Here is a 22,233-nt window from a genome sequence, read left to right on the forward strand (position 1 = left end):
TAGGGATGCTCGGGTTTTGCAGGAGCCGTTCTCCACCAAGAGATGGCATGATCACCGGGTAATAGTGTCCACAATGAGCAAATGCTGGGTAACTTTCGGTGTTGGACCCCGGACTCATTTCACCGGCATTATCACTTTCTTCTTTCAAATCCGAACAAGACATTGCACGTCTCCTAGCTCTTCAAGAGAGTGAGTCTGGAGCTTGGTTACACGCATTACCTTCTCCTCATATCCTAATAGTACATCCTTTAAAATCGCAATAGCTTTATGCCTTGGTTGTAAACTCTGCCAGCCACACCAATGTATTTCCAGAGGAATTGCTGATATTTACGGCCATCATGCACTCAGCTGTGCGAGGAGCAAGGGTCGCATTCCCAGACATACGTCACTCAATGATATCCTTAAAAGATCTCTTACTTCTTGTGGCATCCCGTCTCTTTTGGAACCACCAGGTATTAGTCGCGAGGATGGTAAACGACCCGATGGTCTCACCTTAATTTCATGGTCTAGAGGAAAATCTTTAATTTGGGACTCCACTTGCGTTGACATTCTAGCTCCATCTCACTTACCGAATACCTCCAGACACGCAGCACCTGTTGCTGAATTAGCCGTGAAGAAGAAAGTCAATAAGTATGCTCATCTTTTATACAATTATATCTTTGTCCCCTTTGCTGTGGAGACCTTCGGTCCTTGGAGTCATGATGCTAAAGTTCTGGTATCTCAAATCGGCCAAATTTTGATCTCCATTACTGGTGATCGCCGTTACACTACTTATTTGCTTCAACGCTTAAATACAATGAGCGTTTTGGGTACTCTTCCAGAGTCCAGCCCTTCGGACGAACTTTTTCTCCTGTAAAATTTAATATCTCTATGTAAATGTTTATATTTAGTTTTTATGTATGTGTAATTGTAACGGTGAAAATATTGTTAATCAAATAATTTTTATGAGGCTGTTATTGATATGCTGATAAATTATTTGTACGAATTACGAATTTTGTAGTATCCTCAACGAATTTTATTGTGCTTATAAATCCATCTGATTCTTTCATATCATTCAGACGCCACATAACCTAGATATTGATACAGCGTCGTAAAATAACCCAATAAAATAAAATAGTGTCTGCATTCTCGGCATGCAAGCAATGAGTGACGCTGCAGTTTCGCTTTAGTTGTGTTGTAAAAAGAAGTTGGTGATGAAAGTTGCAATCTTAAATGTTTAAGTTGAGTTTAAAGTGCTTTGTGTAGGCTACTGTTGTAATGACTTATTCATTGCATGAACGTACTTACCTATACAATACGTACATACAGAAACTAAAATCTTGTGCAGTGACAAGATGCAAATTTCGGGAACAGTTTCCAGAGAGACCTGTGCCAGTTGCCAGTAAAATAAGAAGACGTTCTGTCAGAAGAGAAATTAGATGAGATTGGTGGAAGATTGGAACACCCCTCAGATGTTTAGCGCAAAAAACTGGAATAAATAAAAGTTCTGCTCGTGTAGCGACAAAATTACTTAAATTAAGGCCCTACAGAATGCAAGAAACCCACATCCATAAACGAACTTAAACAGGATATAAGAGATGCAATAAATTCTATCAGTGCTAAAGAACTTGCGAGAGTGACTAAATTTTATAAAAAGATGTCAGATATGTGTTGCAGTAAATAGAGGACATTTTGAACAACAAGTGTGATCTTGGTAAGTACCCACTGTAACTTTTAAGCATTGTAACAGTAGGATTATAGGCCTAAAAGTGCTAGAGACGCTCATGTGTTCCTCGTGGTAACCAACACATTGATAACCGGGCCGGCTCTGAATGAAGACCAGAGCGTCCCCAACTAACCTCACTACGTAATTGCCATAAAGTCATGAAGGCACGTCTCCAATTGCTGGATCTTAATCCAATAGAAAATTTGTGAAAGAAATTCTTTGGTACATAAGTCAAAAAAGTCGATTTTTCTGTTGTACCTAATCACATAAGTCTAATATTTTTTCTATTTTTTTTAAATAATAAAGTTTCTTGTATTTTACATTGAAAAGAGTCTTACTTTAACAAACATGAATTTCATTATTATACTTATATTCAGTTAAGAGTAAATTAAAAAGAAAGTCTCTCGTGAAAAATTATAATGTTTTCACTTACGTGCCTTTTCCCTCTGACCAAAGATTATAGCGGAGAGTAAGGAAATAAACAATAGACATGATTGCCATCCCGCCAAATAACAACAATGGCTACATCATCGATCTCACCGTTAGATTTGAAAAACAAAAGAGCCAACCTGAAGATGTAAATAGGGAAAAAAACGACATCTATGTACGTACCGTTCCATATTTCATGGACAAATACAGTCTACAACAAATTGAAGTAATAGGCCTTATGGTTGAACTATTCCCGGTTTCTTCTTCCAAACCTGGCAACGTTTCGGCCTACAGAGGAAGGCAATTGATGACATCGTTCTTGCAGCTCTGAGAGGATCAATATTTATACTCCGCAACCATCTCTACGGTCAACAATGATCTTCAACTAATTAATTAGTAGCTACTTATTTATTCAGTCATTTCTTGTCATTGTTGTAAGACTCCCTTCAACTTAAACATATGTATATTATTTATACTTCCAACTGCCTATTGCACAATATGCTCTGTCTCTGTAGCAGCCTGTTAATACAGGGAGCTGTTATCTTTTAGATAAATAAATAACAAAAAAAAGGAAATTAATAGAAGAGGGGGAATGCATTGAACCTCAATATAATATGTACAAACAGTGCTTTAGCTGGAAAAAAAATTGGGGAAACTCACTTTTCAGTTCAACAGCGCCTATCAGGAGCATATGCAGGGGGGGGGGGGGGGAGGTGGTTATCGGGTTAGAATCCCCCTTCAACTTTCAAAAGAAATGAGATTTGAGTTTTTTTTATCCATAATCGTTTTCCCTTCTCTACTTTTCCACTGTCAGAGTAACAAAGTCTACATCGACATAAGGTACTGTTCTCCTGCAATATCTTCATCATGACAGTTTCACTCTTCATCCTTGGTGAGTTCCATGTTCCATTATTGTGTTTAATTAAATTTATTTCAATATATTTTGTTTCCATGTATTTTCCTGTTGTATAAAGTGTCCTAACTATCATATACAAATAATTAATGATTAAATGTATATAAACGATTATTGTGTAAGAGTAATAATGACACAAGCATTTTTTATTATACAAAATTTAAACAGAAGTTAAAATTCGTTAAAAATTGGATGGCTATGAAAAAATTACGTTCCGAAGATTTTATAAGAATATTCATGAATATTATAATATATACCGTAAAATAATAATAATAATAATAATAATAATAATAATAATAATAATAATAATGCGTAAAGTGTTCTACCTATCATATACAAATAACTGTTGACTTAATGTATATAAACGATTATTGTGTAAGAGTAATAATGACACAAGCATTTTTTATTGTACAAAATTAAACAGAAGTTAAAATTCGTTAAAAATTGGATGGCTGTGAAAAAATTACGTTCTGAAGATTTTATAAGGATATTCACGAATATAATAATATATGCCGTAACATAATAATAATAATAATAATAATAATAATAATAACAATAATAATGCATTATCTAGCGAAATTTATAAGCTTGTACTTGCTATTTGGGAAAAGGAAATTGTAGCAGAACAATGGAAGGAATCCATAATTTGTACCTATCTTTAAGAAGGGGGAAAAGATTGACTGTAGTAATTTTCGAGGAATATCACTTTTGTTGACGTACAAATTTTGTCCAATATTCTATTGAGAATATTAACTCCATCTGTAGGTGAAATTATTGGGAATCATCAGTGTGGTTTTAGGCGTAATAGATCGACTATTGATCAGATTTTTTGTATTTGATAGATATTGGAGAAAAATGGGAGTATAAGGGTTCAGTACATCATATTTCAAAAAGGCATATGACTCGGTTAAGAGAGAAGATTTATATCTTATTGAATTTGGTATTCCCAAGAAATTAGTTGATTAATTAAAATGTGAAATGTACAGCAGAGCCTGTACAGGCCAGTTTCTGTCGGATACCTTTCCAATTCAATGTGGGCTAAAGTAAGGAGATGCATGCACTAACACCTTTATTTTTTAACTTTGTTCTAGATTAGATTAGATTATTATGGAATTAAAGGTGTTACACACCGATGGTTTCACTCATATCTCATAGATAGGAAACAGAAAGTTGAAATCAATATAACTATGAAATCTGCATCGACATGGGGAACTATTAATAATGGAATTCCTCAAGGATCAATATTAGGTCCCCTACTTTTTCTAGTGTTTACAAATGATCTTGCCCCCCTAATAAAAGATGTAGATCATCCCATATTATTTGCAGATGACACAAGTATAGTAATTACAGCCAATAACTCCAACACATTCCAATCTTCAACAGTGGAAATTCTCTTCAAAATATATGACTGGTTCTCAGTCAATAAATTGGTATTAAATTGTAACAAAACTAACATAATTCAATTTAAATCCTGTCCAAATTCAACGTCGCAAATTTCTAGCGCAATAATTAACAACAGATCCCTATTAGAAATAACGACAACCAAATTTCTTGGCTTAAAAATCGATAATGTGTTAAATTGGAAAATCATATTAAAGAAATTACCCCCAAACTAAATTCAGCTTATTTTAATGTACCGAAGTACATATGATATTTCCCTGCAGATATTCTGCGTCATCTTATGATGAAAGAGTAATGAAACGGAGAAAAATTCTCTCCGGCGCCAGGATTTGAACCCGGGTTTTCAGCTTTGCGTGCTGATGCTTTATCCACTAGCTGAAAACCCGGGTTCAAATCCCGGCGCTGGAGAGAATTTTTCTCCGTTCCATTACTCTTTCATCGTAAATTCAGCTTGTTTTGCTATTAGAACTATGCAAAAGATAGTAAATATCAATACCTTAAAAACAATATACTTTGCATACTTTCATTCGGTAATGAGTTTTGGAATAATATTCTGGGGAAATTCCACAGATAGTAACAGTATATTTCTATTACAAAAAAGAGTAATTAGAATAATAGTAGGTGCCAAATCTAGGGAATCTTGTGGAACTATTTTCAAAAAACTACAAATAATGCCCATGGCTTGTCAGTATATCTTTTCATTAATAACCTTCCTCATATGTAATCGTGAAAACTTTGTAACTAATTCAACAGTTCATAGCATAAATACACGTCAAAAAATGACTTTCATACTCCATCGGCAAGTCTATCGTGCTATCAAAAAGGAGTGCATTATATGGCAGTAAAAATTTTTAATAGCCTCCCTATCGATATAAAAAATGAAACTCAAAACATAAAATTATTTAGGGCCAAATTAAACAAGTACCAATTTCTCACGCCTTCTATTCTGTAAGTGAATTCATGACATTCAACAACGCTTCATGAAATTGATACTAAAACTATGTGTTGTACTAGTAGACTATATTGTAAATCTCGTCTGTATATATATTTTATCTAGACTGTGACTATACTGTAAATTAGACTTTATAATAGTATTACGTTTTTTGACTTGTTCCATATTCTAGCTGTAAAGCAATGTATGAATACCATGGAATGTTAATAAATACAATACAATACAATTCTATACAATAGGCTGGGTTGAGTTCACTGTGCGGCGTGCTGTACTTGTACAAGAGCACGAACATTCGGCTACCCAATCATTCACAAGAATAGGAGTGGTAAGCACATTAAGCCTCAGGTTGCAGTGCAAGCTTTCATGTCCCTTCTCCGTAAAAGAGAGGAAAAAATCTTACTCAGGATAGGGACTGTTGATGGACTTATGTGAGGGCGGCATGAATCTCTGGGTTTTCTAAAAGCCATTTGTAAGTAAATAGGCCTAATAATAATAATAATAATAATAATAATAATAATAATAATAATAATAATAATAACAATAATAATAATAATAATAATGCAATTTAAAATACTGATAATGTAAAATGTAAACAATTTTAATAATAACCCCCCCTTGACAAAATCTTGCGTACGCCACTGGTGCCTATAATCGTTGATATAATAGTAGTCGTCCATAATCTTTCCCTGCATTTATTAATGGCCGTCAGTTCTTTAATCAATGAGGCCAGCATTATTCTGGATCCACAAAAATTGTTTATAAAAATATCAAATGGAATTTTAAAAAATAATAAAATATCCAATAACGTTATTACATAAACACAGAAAATAAAAGATTTGATTAAAAAAATTGTTTCACTCATGAGTATGAATATAAAATCCTGATCCTTTAACTCCCCATAGACTGTATATGTGTATAAAAATTGAGAAATGTTAGTGTTCGCTGTTAAAGTGCATCTACACGGTTCAACTTTCCATGCGTGTACTCATGCAAACTGGGAAGAATATTGAAAGAATTAAGTTTGAAATGCACGTTCAATTAAGATGCATGAAGATTTTGTGTCTACGTGGTGCGCAGTTTTGAACGTCATCTTCACTACGTAAATATCTTAATTAATATTAAATATCAATCTTGCATTAATTTCTTGAATGCGTAAAGTGTAAAGAAAAGTTTAACTGTGTAAATGCACCTTTTACAGTACCGGTATGCCAAAGATCAGTACCGGTAGTTGAAATTTATTTTTTTATTTACATGATTAAGAGTAAAACCAGCGGTCGGGTAGCTCAGTTGGTAGAGAACTGGCAATGGACTAGAAAGCTTGGGTTCAATCCCAGGTGGTGACGGGTTTTTCTCGTTGCCAAACTTTCCTAACCCAAGATTCAGTCAGCCTCCTATCAGATTGAGTACCGGTACCAAGGCTTTCCTTGGTGTAAAAGGCGATCGGAGCATGGTGCCAACCACATCACTCGGTCAAGTGTCAAGTTCCATGGTCGTCTTGGTGACTTATTAAGGGATCAAAACCTCATTTGAATTGTGCAAATCATCATTGTTTTGAAGGTTTTTTTTATTATTACTATACTCTTTGGAGTTAAGTTTTTGCCCATCATCAACAAATGAGCGTTTACCATTTACTGTTTATTGCGTCATACTGTTGACTGGATAATGTAAAGACGGACATTATCGTTATTAAATATACAAGAAACTTTTGTCTCATGGTCTAAATATTTTGAAATTCGTGGTCAATACGAAGTTTGTAAGCAAAGAGCATCATCAAAGAGTCGATTAAATGCATCTCGGTAATCGATATGACAACGAGAAGATGCACTATAAGGAATATGGCTTCCTTAATGTTTGGTTGGGAATTGAGTTACAAGCTTGTTGAGAATGAAATCGGGAAGAAAGAAGACGTTTTAGTTGCTCTACTTCATTGGTATTTTGTGAAATGTGGCTTTAAGTGTATCGGCCTAGGTGACAATGTAAGTCATACAAAGTAACTGTATAACTGAGTTTTGTTTATATGCTGTCAGATGATTAGTGATTTTTGAACAGTAGTCTGTTGTAAGAACGAAATATTTGTGTTTCAGAAATCATTGTCACCCTCTGAAGTGGGTAGTGAGACTCTTCCTAAGGATTGGAGCTCAGGCGATAGTTATGCTTTACGATATGTACGTGATAATGAGTTGTATATTTTAAAAGGTGTAAAATCAGAAGCGGACATAGTATTCAACTTCCTGGTAAGAATTTAATTTACTTTATTGCAATTTTTAATCTTTGCTGAAATATTGATTGACACTAACGTTGAGGTAATTCCGGTGATTTCGAAAGTGAAAATCGTTGAATTTATAGGGTTTTTTTTTTTTTTGTGGAGAACATTATTGACACTGAAAAGTGCCTTTTCGTAAGCATGGTGATGCGCTTTCGACAAACACAGGCAGATCTCCTGTTTTTAGTATTTTAAGATAATTGTTGTCAGTGAGGTATCCGTATACTGAAATGTTCCGTTGAGGTGTACAAAGAGAAGTGACCAAAGTGTCCTCTAAGCCTGTATTGTAGTACGGTAGTTGGTAAGATTCACGAATGACGACAGGACAAAAATCGTCCTAGCATTGCAAGAAAGGGCTGTTAGAGATGCCGGTACAGGTAATTCTCCAGAATAACTACACCAAAGGTGATACAATAGATAATTTAAATGGAGAATTTTGAGATTGCCAAGGAAAGGTCTGTGTCTTTCCCCTATCACTTCTTCTGTACTGCGTCACCCCTTTCTCTAAGTTTCGTTTCTTGCTTTTAGGTTAGGGGAAAAAGGGAGATGAATTTTACGTTCGAAAGTACGAATAATTTCTCAAGACTGGTAAAATGGGTTTGCATTCTCTTAGGTAGTTCTTGAGATATCATTACTGACGCCTCAAAAACCGATCTTTATCAAATAAAATTGATTTGTTATGGCACACTTCACTTCGATATTTCCAGGGGGTCATTCAAACACTTTTGGCCAGCTTGTATTTGACATTCACCTTATGTAACCATACCATTGTAATTGAAGGTAGCTATCGGTGTAGCTCTGTCGGCTAAGGCGCTTGCCTACCGATCCAGAGTTGCGCTCGGGCGCGGGTTCGATTCTCGCTTGGGCTGATTACCTGGTTGGGTTTTTTCCGAGGTTTTCTCCAACCATAAGACAAATGTCAGGTAATCTATGACGAATCCTCGGCCTCATCTCGCCAAATATCTCACTATCACCAATCTCATCAATGCTAAATAACTAAGTAGTTGATACAGCGTCGTTAAATAGCCAAGTAAAAAAAAAAAATTAAGGTTAATGGATCATTAATTTTGAATCAAAAACTGACAATGACGATTTAGTCCAAATAAAATGTAGCAATGTTCTTTGTGACTTTTTTAATATGTGGGATAAACTATCATTCCCTTGCAGCATTCAGTACCTGTCCGTATATGAATCATGAATTTTTCTTTTACTTATTTTTTTTAGTTTGGTATTTAACAATGCTGTATCAACTACAGTCATTTGGGGAGCTTTAAGCCAGTTCCCAGTTTTACTAGAAGATTTAATTTCACATTTCCTGTGTCCACTTAATTTAACTCTCTTTTATTAGTTATATTACATATTTCCTTATATGCTACATATCTATTCATACTCAAACATTTTTTATCTAACTGCTTTTTCTCGACATTCTAATACTATATTGGAACGCATCTTCTCCTATGCCACAAAGAGGGCAGATATCCTTCTCTATGGTACCCCTCCTGTTTTTCAATTTCAATATTCCTAGCCTCCACCAAGCTAAGCTCATCCTCACTTCCCTATTATTTATTCTTATATATAAATTCTAAATTATAGATCAGCTCAAAGAATTTGAGTGACCACAAGGGTCCTGAATACAATAAACATGTACAATATAATGTGATGTGATACATTAAAGAAAAAAGAAAGTTAATTGTTGAAGGCAAATATAAGTGGATTAATTGAAATACGGATGATGATGTAATATTTGAAGGGAATCCTTGATAATATTTATAAGGACAGACATTACATAACCAAAAGGAATGTGAAGTTTCTTAAGATAATTCCACGTGAATTTGGAGATAGAACCTCTACTGCCAAATAGCAAACCAATGACAGACCATTGTTTAAGAGGGACGTTGTACTTTTGAGAAAGATAAGGCAGACAAGGTTCATATATGGACTTCTTCTCAATATCAACTTCGGTGGCCTGATTTAGGTTTCTTTCGAAACGGATAGTAGGGTCAAGAACAAGAGCCCATTTTAAGTGTCCGTTAATAGCAATAATGTCTGCCCGTCTGAAAGAACCATCTGATGATACACAGTGTACTTCCTCGTGAATTTCCCAATTTAAAGTTTTTTTTCCCAATTTAAAGTTTTCTTCTTGTTCCCATGACGTTTTAATGTCCTTATAGTTACTTAATGTTCTTAATCCCTTGAGATTCCGGTCTCGTAGTTCCATTACACCTCTCTTTTACTATTTTACAAATTACATTTAAATTCATTACCGTACTCCAATTTCATCCCATAACCATCTTACACCTAATGTACTCACCTTGTTCTGTAAGTTTTCTAGCCAATTGGATTTCAAATTCATGTTCCGAATAAACTGCAAACACTTCTTTTCAATGTCATATCCTCCTCCATAATATGACCTAAGGATTTTATTTTCCTTACTAGTATCGTTCCCATAATACTATCTACCCCCATTTCGAATCTAGCAGCTAGGTTAGAGGCATTCCACAGGATTCCTAGAAATTTCTTACAAAATTTAGATTTAATTTTATCACTAAGTTGACTAGATAAATCATTACCCCAAATTTCTATATTATACAATATTTTCGATTCTACAATAGCTCTATAAATATATTTTGCTATTTATTCAAGCACTTATCTATTGCTGTAAGCACACCATTACCTTTATTAAATGCCACTTCATTTTGCGTCATCCATTTACCCTTGAAGAGGAATATAGAGAATAGAATTTAATATGAAAACAAATATGTGATACAAAATTTCCCCAGCTAGTCATGTTATTTTGTACCACCATTAAAGTCAAATTTCACGTATTTAAAGTATGATTTTTTTATGTTTATTACGTCTGACCCCATAAAATAAGTAGTTCTCTTAAATAATTTACTTTTAAACATCAATTTCAATACACACTATTCCAGGTAAGTTTAAAAATATTATAGAAGTGGTACAAAGTTACCTCAAATGACTGTACTAGATTCATCCCCCTATTATTTATTCGCTCGTTTTCATACTCTCTCTCTCACTATCATAATATTAATACTCGATCACAACGCGATAACATGATAGAAATTCCACTTCACACATCATCTCTGTATTCTCATCTTTCACTGTTGCTACCTCTCGTCACTGGAACTCTCTGCCGCCTGAAGTCAAGGGCTGCCGAACATTGAAATCTTTCAAATCCACGTTAGAAAATTATCTTATGACGAGTTGCCAAACTAACTTACTATTATGACAAGTGTTGTATTGCATGTTTTTTTTATGTTCTAGTGATATTTAACTCATTTTATATTTTTGTTTTCATATTTTCCGATAATGGTATATCTATAATGTGATAAATTGGGCTATATATAACCATAATTTTCCTTACTGTGTGTGCTTAAAAATATTGTGTTCATTGTATGCTTTGTACTGCACTATTTTATTACTATTATTATTATTATTATTATTATTATTATTATTATTATTATTATTATCATTATTAATAATTTTCGTATTTTTTTATACTTTGTATGTCTCATTTATTTTGACCTGCTGTTCACATTTTATTATGCTTTTTTTCTTTCTTTCTGTATGTTATTTATTATGTCTGATTTCTACTTACTTCTTGTTTACATTTTATTATTATTATCTTATTCAGTTTTGTGTGTAAAATTGTAGTGTACTTTGTAAATTTGTAGTGTTTTTTGTAACGCAGTTTTACTCCTGGTTGAGTGTTAGAGAAGGCTGTATTCCCTTACCTCTGCCAGGTTGAATAAATCATTATTATTATTATTATTATTATTATTATTATTATTATTTAGCATCGATGGAGTTGGTGACAGCAAGATAATATTTGGTGAGATGAAGCCATGTGATTACTTGACATTTACAATTGGGGAAAATCTCTGAAAAAACCCTACCATGTAATCAGCCTAAGTGGGAATCGAACCCATGCTCAAATGCAGCTCCGGATCAGTAGGGGAACACGTTACCGTCTGAGGTACATCAGTGGCTGCATTCTTTACTTAACATTATTTTGTGGAAATATTATTTGTTGTGTTTCAGCGTGTGTCAGATCTGACAGTGTCAATAATCCATTTCAAAGTGGAGGACACTGTCAAGAACTTGAAGGGCAGTATTGAAGCACTGATCCCGACTTACAAGACTGTGCTCCAGACAGTTCAGAAGGAATTGCTGGATCCTGTAGCAACTGGTGTCCATAGGGAAGCCACCACTCAGACAGCCCAGCCACCAGCAAGGTCTTCAGAGCCCACCAGACCCGCATTCCAAGATGAGTTTGATGATCCCCTAAGAATCGGACAACCAAGAAGGGGTATCGGAGTTGGATTCGATTCAAATTGGTACGCATTTTATGTTACTTAACCCTTAGGAGCCGTGTGTCCATTATAGTGGCCAGCTAGTATTATGTTTTTTTTTATTTTATTTTTTATTTTTTTTATTTAGCGTCTGAATGATATGAAGGTGATAATGCCGGTGAAATGAGTCCGGTGTCCAACATCGAAAGTTACCCAGCATTTGCTCATATTGGGTTGAGGGAAAACCCCGGAAAAAACCTCAACCAGGTAACTTGCCCCAATCGGGATTCGAAAGTATTATGGTCATGACGTGATATAATATGTTATAAATTGTCTGTTATATATAAAATACGTTGATATTCTTTAATTCTATATAATGTTAAGGACATTGAACTTGGTTAAAACAATAAAGAATTTTGTAATTTTTTTTTCTCTTAAAAAAGGAGCAAAATCATTTAACTACACATCAGGAATCAAAATAGCCAGTGCTCTAACATTAAATACCTTACTCTTTGCCGATGATCAAGCCATAATTTCAATTCAGAGGATAATTTACAAAGAGGATTATATACATTAAATAAAATATTAAAAGATTTTGGGATGGAAATTTCAGCACAAAAATCAAAAGTAATGGCATTTTTAGGACAAGACCCAGTCAGAAGTAAGACAATACACAATAACCAATGCCTCGAACAAGTACGAAATTGCAACTATCTGGGTTGTGAAATATCTTATCAAAATGAAAAAGATGTGAACAAGAAAATTACCAAATTTACACATATTCTAGGAATAATAAACAATACATTAAAAGCTAAATTAGTACAAAAATCTACAAGAATAAAAATATATAATGCACTAGCATTACCCTTCCTTTTATACGGAAGCGAGATTTGGACAGTAAAGAAAAAAAAGACATGAACAGAATCAAAGCGACGGAAATGAAATTTTTCAGGAGGACAGCAGGATATACTCTTTTAGACCGAAAAAGGAATGAAGAAATTTTAGAACAATTAGAAGTAGAGTCAATAAAAGAAAAAATCAACAGATACAAATTAAATTGGCTAGATCATGTAAGAAGAATGGAAAATTCAAGAATCCCAAAAATTATGATGCAGTATAAACCTAGAGGACATCGTCGACCACGAAGACCTTTTAGAAGACTGCTAGATGGGGCCGAAACAGGTCTACAGAGGCCTAATTGGTGAAGGATGATGATGATGATCATCATTTAACTGCAGTCAATTGAAACCCTTTTAGTTTCCATACGTACCATTACATCGATTGTTTTACATGGGCTCTCCCCATCCTTTAACACAGGCTCAATTGACTGCAATGGCCGGGACGCGAACCTGTGATCTTAGCCATGATATAGTGGCCGGACATATATTATGCACCTTAAACTGCTCGGCTAACGAACCCAACACGAATTTACCCGATTATGCAGGTATACGAACCCCTGGTTAAGAGACATTTGCGTGCAATAGTGGTATAAGTCTTGGGTCTATATGACTATAGGATATCAGTAGTGTGTTTATGAGAATATATGTTGGCTAGATTGGAGAATGGGGTGATGCCATGTAGTCGACGTATGTGAGAAGGTTAGTGGATTAGTTGAGGTGATATCTCAGTGACATGAGGTCGACGTATGTGAGAAGGTTAGTGGGTTAGTTGAGGTGATATCTCAGTGAGTGTTATTTACTCGTGTTGGTTTACGTCGGCCATGTTGTGACGTCAGAATCGTTTGACAAACTTGACGAAAATTAAGCGATATCCAATAATAAGAGACTCCCTAAGTCTTCCAGCTTCTAAGGGTTAAGACTTTTTTTTATATGAGGCAGTTAGAAGCAAAGGGGTGTAAGTAACATTTCTAAAAAAATTATTTCGGTGCATCCAGGGTAAACTAAAGCATTGAAATTTCAGTGGTAAAGAGCAGTGCCGGTTCCTCGGGCGAGGGAAGGGAGGAACGTCCTCCTCACATTTTCTTCTTTTGAAAGTAAATACCAAATAAAATATGTGCCTTGAAATTCGAGGAAGATTCGATAATTTTTAAGTTCACAGCTATAACAAAAACTCGGTTGATCGAGTTTTAAACAACGCGTGCTCATGTGCTGTAGAAAACTGTGAGAAAGAGGAGGAAAGGCACTCCATTCCTCCTCTACTGCAGTTAACACACATAGACAACAGCGCACTAGCGGCCAGAGAAAGAAGCAGAGTTTTAAAGCAAGTAAATGAACGGAGAGGGAGGAGATCCTCCTCTGAATCAGTCATGGGCAGGAAATAGAAACCGACTGGTCGTGCAGCAAGCTCGCTACTGCTGCCACATAACGATGTTGCATTCAACCGGACTATAACACATCTAGGAGGAGACACAACAAAAACAGTTTTAACACAACGCTATGAAAGATACCATGCAAACTTTTTTTAAAATTATAAATCAAAAATATTATTCATTGCACTTTATATAGGCTACTATTCATGGTTTGAAACTTTCGTGGATATTTGAAAGTTAAAGTCGGGATTATGTGAAACAAAGAGGAAGTAGTTTTACATAGTTGGCCCCTGAAATTCACTTCTATTCATTGTTTACTAGACAGGGCAACAGCCAAGTTGTCAGTTTTGTACAAATATATTTGGAACTTAAAGTAGGTACTCCAAACTACATCATTTTTAACTTAAAAATTAATCGGCCACCGGCAGCTTTGAACAATAATGATAGTATGACTTTACAAGAACTGACATTCTTCAAAAGCATGTGATACTGAACTTGTAAAATGTACATGTGGCAACACAGACCACGTGGGTGGGTGCAGTATTTTCGCTTTCCTCAGATTATTTCCCAGTCCCATTTCCATTTCAGTGAAACTGTTCCGATTACGAGTTAGTAGCTAGTCTCTTCCAACACGTGTGATGCTGTAGTCTGCTCGAAAAATGCTACGAGGTTGTGAATTTCCTTGTAATTGTTAATTTGTGCAATTATTCAACAATGAATGGAAATGAAAGCATAATATATTTTGGACAATTTAAGAAACTAAGTTTACAAGAACAGATTATTGCTATACAGAATGGAAGGCCAACCCCAACACTACCTGGTCTTACATGTATGCATGTAGGCTAATTTGTAGCATGTTCCATTCAAGAAGGTGTCATTTCGTGCTGTTAATTTCTTTCCTCCTCGTAAGAAATATGCAGGAGCCGCCACTGGTAAAGAGATATATTAACAGTAACAATATCTTGCTTATTTATTACATCTCATTTTTATGTTGAGTGTTTTCTAAACGGTTCAGTAATTTCTGAAAGAGTATTTTCCTCCTGGACCTCTCGCGCATTATGTTGGTAATTAGTAGATTAGTATGATCTAATTGTAAAATGTATTTTGTCTGACGACATGAAATTCGTTGCTTAGACTAAACAGTTTATGATTCACGAGACCTAACCTAAAAATGTATTCTGTTTGATCATGTGAAATGATTAGTACGAATTCCGAAAACAGAATACCAGTTTGAAATGTATACCCTACTTAAAAATTTTGAATATGTATTTTAAGTTAAAACATATACTCCGAAGTCGCTACCATGCTATTTCCTCTCTTGGACATTTTAATAAAAATCTGTCCATTAGCCACGTGCATGTTTCGTATCAAGTAGGTCTATAAGCTATAAATTATATTAACTTATTTCTTGCAGATATCTTCGAGTTTATGGTGGAATTTAATATACTTCATTAAAATAATAAATTAACTTTATGCATTTAATATTCCAATAATGGAAGGAAGGTGTTAATTTTTCCAAAAGAACACGACAACGAAAGTGTAACATATTTTGTCGGCTGCTAGGAGAGATCTGCGATGATGAGGCGATAGTAGCGATCCTAGTAGTGGGCAACTACCCATGTTTGCATTTTTACTACATATTGAGCTTCGCGACTGTATATAGTAGACTGTGGTTTAACTTGCCTTCAGAATGGAATTTGTTGTTGTAGTTTTTTCTAATGCCAGGTGTTTGACAATAAAGTCATTTGACCTCTTGCACTCCAATATTTTTCAAAGATATTATCATGGTCAGCCACTGAAGCACAGATTTTGAGGTGTTCCGAATCCATTTCTTGGTTTGAATTGCACAATGGGCAGTTAGGGGACTGATATATTCCAATTCTATGCAGGTGTTTGGCCAAACAGTCATGGCCTGTTGCCAATCTAAATGCAGCTACAGACGATTTCCGTGGTAAATCGGGAATTAACTGTGGATTTTGATGCAGAGAGTTCCATTTTTTCCCTTGGGATTGTGTTATCAAATTTTGTTTGTTGAAGTCTAAGTATGTAGATTTAATAAATCTTTTCACAGAGTAATACGTAGATTTTGTAGCAGGTCTGTAAGTAGCAGTGCTGCCCTTCTTTAAAGTTTTAATTGATTTGTTTCCAGGTTTAATATAAAATAAGCATTTGTGAATAAAGGATGACATTGTACAAGGAATATGATTTGTTTTCAGGGATCCGAATAGAGACCCCTTGGCTGTAGGCCGATCTGACTTGGATCCATTTAGTCGTGGAGGTGGCATGATATTCAACCCCTTTGGACCACGAGGAAGTATCAGGGATCCTGGTGCTGGCATACCTGGTGGTCTGCCAAGGTAAGTTTTGTACTTTATTATAATGATAGAGGAACAACTATAAAGCATAATGGAACTTTATACTTTTAAATTCATAATAATCCCTTTTGCTTCCTGTGTTAAAAACCTTGGAGTTTACTTTGATACGCATTTAAACTGGAATAACCAAGTAACCCATATTATAAAAAAAGTGCTTTCCATACTACATTCCTTAAGGATATCCATGAGTGAAATTTGTAAATCCGAAACTATTCAGTCAATCCTTATGAAATTTTTACCACACATATTCATTGATTGCAATAAAAAACTGACAAAGTTTCATCCTCCTAGGGCAAATAGTTTCTGAGTAATAAAATATTTACTATTTTTTATAACTACGCTACAAAATGCCCCCTGCGTTGTAATTTTATTTGAAATGTTTTGATTTTTGATCAGGACATCCCCCATGCATATGGTTCTTTAATTTGCTATCAAGTTTCTGTGTAATGTTATTAATTTGACTTGTGGAATTTTTTTTCTTTTGTGATATACATTTTTCACTCATGGGTATCCTCAAACAGCATTCGAAAATTCCTTCCGCTATCACTCAAGAAAATACTAGTGGAAACATTAGTAATGCCCCACTTCGATTATTGTGATTTTCTACTGCCTGACCTCAATGTCAACCAGTCGCAAAGATTACAACGTCTTCATAATTCTTGTGTTCGCTTCTTCTGCGATGTCCGTCGCGCTGACCACATTACCCCATCCTTCCAAACTCTAAACTGGCTACGGCTTAACGAACGTAGAAATTTTCATTCTCTTGTTCTCCTTTTCCAAGTCCTTCACACTTCTACACCTACCTACCTTGCCTCCCGTTTCAATTATCTGTCATCATATCATAATCTCTTCACACGCACGCAAAATAGCCGCATACTAGCCATACCAACACATAAGACATCATCGTATTCATCATCATACACAATCTCGCTCTCGCGCTTGTGGAATACCCTACCCAGTGACATCAGAGACTGTCGGAATTTAGTAGCGTTCAAAAGCAAGCTTATTAAGCATTTTCTTACTGCGTAGAGTAGGTTTACTTTTTACTTAATTAATAAAAAAAATTCTTTTCTCTCTTCTTAACTTTTACAATAAACTGTCTAGCCTTTATTAATCAATTAATCTTTTAGTGCTTTGATTTTTATTGTATTTGTAAATTTAATATTAATTGTAATTATAATTGTAATTTTATTCTTAATATTGTAGTTGTAATGGGTGGCCGGGTAGCTCAGTTGGTAGAGCAGCTGGCTACGGACTGGAAGGTCCGGGTTCGATCCCAGGTGGTGACAGGATTTTTTCTCGTTGCCAAACTTTCAGAACGGCCCCGAGGTTCACTCAGCCTCCTATAAAATTGAGTACTGGGTCTTTCCCGGGGGTAAAAGGCGGTCAGAGTGTGGTGCCGACCACACCACCTCATTCTAGTGCCGAGGTCATGGAAAGCATGGGGCTCTACCTCCATGCCCCCCAAGTGCCTTCATGGCATGTTACAGGGATACCTTTACCTTTTACCTTTTATTGTAGTTGTAATCCCTTGGTAGAGGGGAAGAGAAGGCCTGATGGCCTTATCTCTACCAGCTTAAATAAATAAATGAAAATAAATAATTCAGTAAAACCTCATTAATCCGAGCCCTGATAAGTCGGAGTTTGCTTAATCCAGACCGGGGGGAGGGGAGGGGGGAGATTAGTTTAGTTAATTTGTCCCAAAAGAATACAGACGTGTACTTCAAACCAACTTCTGCAGCAAGAGTTTCGAGTGATGCAGAGTCAGGTCCGTCGGCACATCATTATAATTATGAGTATCACGTTTGTACAGCATTGTATGTACTGCTTTACATTTCACTGTACTGTATAGTGTATTTAGGCCTATGGCCTTTAAATACACCATAATAAACGTGTTTTGTTGCTATAAACGGAGTTTTAATGCACTTTGTACTGTTGTTTTACGTTATTTCAGATAATCCGGACTTTAGTTAAACCGGTCAACTTATCCCCCACCCAGTTAGTCCGAATTAACGAGGTTTTACTGTATAGTGCCATCTCATCTCATTGCGGGTGTAGCGTAGACCAGTCTCGTATGGCATATTCTGAGCAAGAACTCTGTCGGTAAATTAATCTACATAACTGGCTTCATATGGAATAACGAAAAACCTCTGTTCATCTCATGAAACGCATTTTATACGCAGTAATTCTCTTAGTGTCAGATCTTCACCACATCTGTAGTTCAAGGATGGCCTTCATCACCTACCCCGTTCAACATCTACTTGGAGGATTTAGTGAAGAACTGTTTTCTTCTTCTACGGATCTCTGGAGAAAGAACTAAGGAAGAGACTAGGTGAAGTGCTTTGTATGGAGTGTAGCATTGTATGGGCAGAAACCTGGACATTACGACGAAGTGAAGCGACTAGAAGCATTTGAAATGTGGAAATGGAAAAGGATGGAGCGTGTGAAATGGATAGACAGAATAAGAAATGAAGCTATGTTGGAAAGAGTGAAGAAAGAATAATGCTGAAACTGATCAGGAACGAAAAAGAAATTGGTTGGGTCACTGACTGTGAAGAAACTGCCTACTGAAGGATGCAGTGGAAGGAATGGTGAACGGGAGAAGAGTTCGGGGCAAAAGAAGATATTAGATGATAGACGACATTAAGATATGTGGATCATATGTGGAGACTGAGGAAAGCAGAAAATAAGAAAGACTAGAGATTGCTGGGTTTGTAGTGAAAGACCTGCCCTTGAACAGAACAGTATGAATGAATGAATGTTATAGGAATATGGGAGGGGTGATGTTTGGATTGTCCACCATAAATTCCATCACATTCTAACTGGGGAGCCATTTGAATGGAAGACCAATGTCTATCATCTGATATCTTCTACCCCGAACTCTTCTCCCGTTCACCATTCCTTCCAGTGCATCCTTCAGTAGGCAGTTTCTTCTCAACCAGTGACCCAACCAGTTTTTTTTCCTCTTCCTGATCAGTTTCAGCATCATTCTTTCTTCACCCACTCTTTCCAACACAGCTTCGTTTCTTATTCTGTATGTCCATTTCACACACTCCATTCTTCTCCATATCCGCATTTCAAATGTTTCTAGTCGTTTCTCTTCATCACTTCTGAAGTGAAGTACTACGTGAAAACATTTAATAAATATATATATTTTGATGTACCGAAGTACATATGATATTTCCATGCAGATATTCTGCGTCATTACATTATCAAAGAGTGATGGAACAGAGAAAAATTCTCTCCGGCGCCGGGATTTGAACCCGGGTTTTCAGCTCTACGTGCTGATGCTTTATCCACTAAGCCACGCCGGATACAATCCCGACGCCGTTTAGAATAGTCTCAGATTAAGCTCCATCTCTCGGGTTCCCTCTGGTGGCTGCCCTCTGCACTACGTCATAGGTGTCTATGACGGGATTGTATCCTGCGTGGCTTAGTGGATAAAGCATCAGCACGTAGAGCTGAAAACCCGGGTTCAAATCCCGGCGCCGGAGAGAATTTTTCTCCGTTCCATCACTCTTTCATCATGTAATACGCAGAATATCTGCATGGAAATATCATATGTACTTCGGTACATCAAAATATATATGATATGCGTAATAAATCACTTTGTGATTTAAGACGGCGCCCATACCGTCGGATCCCGGCCAATTAGTCACTCATCTGAGTGCACCTCAACACATGTATGGACTTTGGTCCTGCGTTCATAGACACCTATGACGTAGTGCAGAGGGCGGCCACCAGAGGGAACCCGAGAGATGGAGCTTAATCTGAGACTATTCTAAACGGCGTCGGGATTGTATCCGGCGTGGCTTAGTGGATAAAGCATCAGCACGTAGAGCTGAAAACCCGGGTTCAAATCCCGGCGCCGGAGAGAATTTTTCTCCGTTCCATCACTCTTTCAACATTTAATAAATCCACTAATAAAATTGGTCCTTTGTACAAGCATATTGAGGTGGTAGTTTTTCTTTGGTATAATAGTCAAAATTATTCACCCGCATGTATTATGCATACACACACATTACCATCTTATGAGGTCATTTTTGAAGCCAGCCTTTAACTGAATAAGAAATATGTATATGGGTGTTACGTGTCATAAGAAGACTCCTCATATTGAACTGCTTTTTTTTCTTTTCAGGGGAAGCATTCCTCCAGGTGCTCATTTTGATCCAGTTGGTCCTCCTGGCATCGGTCCAAGAAGAGGTCCCCCAGGGTCAGGGTTTGGACCACCTAATCCCGATCACCTGCCACCCCCAGGCTATGACGACATGTTCATGTAAATATGTATAGATATGTTGTACTCGAATGCTATGCTGTGAAATATATAAGACTTTTTCACATGTTATCTGAATGCTTAATAAAATAACTTGAAGATTGAGAGGAGTATTTTATTTAAAGGGTGAGAGAAGTTAACACTATATATTTCAAACAAACAAGAGATAGTGATACTGAGGCTTTGTTGGCGGTTGTGATGGTTGCATAGGCGGAGTTACGGGGGGGCATAGGGGGGCTTCTTTTCTATTAACGTTAGAAAATATTGGATTCAAAAGAAAATTTTTGCTTTTGTTTATGATTAAGTTTCTGTGCTTAAATTGATGAATTATTGTCTTCATATCATGTGTCTGGACTACAATATTTATTTTAAATTTCTGAATGTATAAGAATTTTTACACCTCATTTGAGGAATGGAAGCACTGTAATGTTTCTTTTGTAACAGCCTGTATTCATGTGTTAGAAGTCTGCAGGTGTTCAGGCCGCCACACAGTGGTCTAGAATGCAAATTTAGCGGGACATATTAATAACTTTTCAGCTACCTAACAGATTTTTATGAAATTTTACACAGTAGTTACAGGTAGCATATATGTTTTGTACGCAAGCTCTCGTTACGTTGGTATAAGGGTAACTACCCCTTATAGGGGGGCGCAATTAAACAAAATTAGTAACTTTTCTCCTATTTAACAGATTTTTATGAAATTTTACAAATTAGTTACAGGTAGCATATATGTTTTGTATGCAAGCTCTCGTTACGTTGGTATAAGGGTAACTACCCCTTATAGGGGGGCGCAATTAAACAAAATTAGTAACTTTTCTCCTATTTAACAGATTTTTATGAAATTTTACAAATTAGTTACAGGTAGCATATATGTTTTGTATGCAAGCTCTCGTTACGTTGGTATAAGGGTAACTACCCCTTATAGGGGGGCGCAATTAAACAAAATTAGTAACTTTTCTCCTATTTAACAGATTTTTATGAAATTTTACAAAGTAGCTACAGGTAGCATGTATGTTTTGTATACAAGCTCTCATTACGTTGGTCTAAGTGTAACTACCCCTTATAGGGGGGCGCAATTAGACAAAATTAGTAACTTTTCTCCTATCTAACAGATTTTTATGAAATTTTATACAGTAGTGACACTTAGTACATTTGTTTTGTGTACAAACTCTGTTTACGTTGGTATGAGCAGAAGTGCCCCTTACAGGGGGATGCATTTAGACAAAATCTTATGGGGGGGGGGGGAATGTAACATTTTAGGTACTATTGCACTTTTTGGACACTCGGAAAGCTTATTTGGTACATAATTAACAAGCTGTCATCTTGAATTCCCTGAATTACAC

General features: G+C 36.0%; 1 protein-coding gene across 1 annotated transcript; it reads left to right on the top strand.

Moving 5' to 3' along the window:
* Positions 1–7,211: 7,211 nt before the first annotated feature.
* LOC138696939 (proteasome inhibitor PI31 subunit-like) lies at positions 7,212–20,995 on the top strand. The gene is made up of 5 exons (XM_069822450.1): positions 7,212–7,376; positions 7,485–7,634; positions 11,723–12,018; positions 16,459–16,599; positions 20,756–20,995. The coding sequence occupies exons 1-5, from the start codon at positions 7,236–7,238 to the stop codon at positions 20,895–20,897; spliced, it is 870 nt and encodes a 289-aa protein (XP_069678551.1). The 5' UTR covers positions 7,212–7,235; the 3' UTR covers positions 20,898–20,995.
* Positions 20,996–22,233: the final 1,238 nt, after the last annotated feature.

The sequence above is a fragment of the Periplaneta americana genome, chromosome 3 (genome assembly GCF_040183065.1).
Source record: "Periplaneta americana isolate PAMFEO1 chromosome 3, P.americana_PAMFEO1_priV1, whole genome shotgun sequence".
Classification (NCBI taxonomy): Eukaryota; Metazoa; Arthropoda; class Insecta; order Blattodea; family Blattidae; genus Periplaneta; species Periplaneta americana.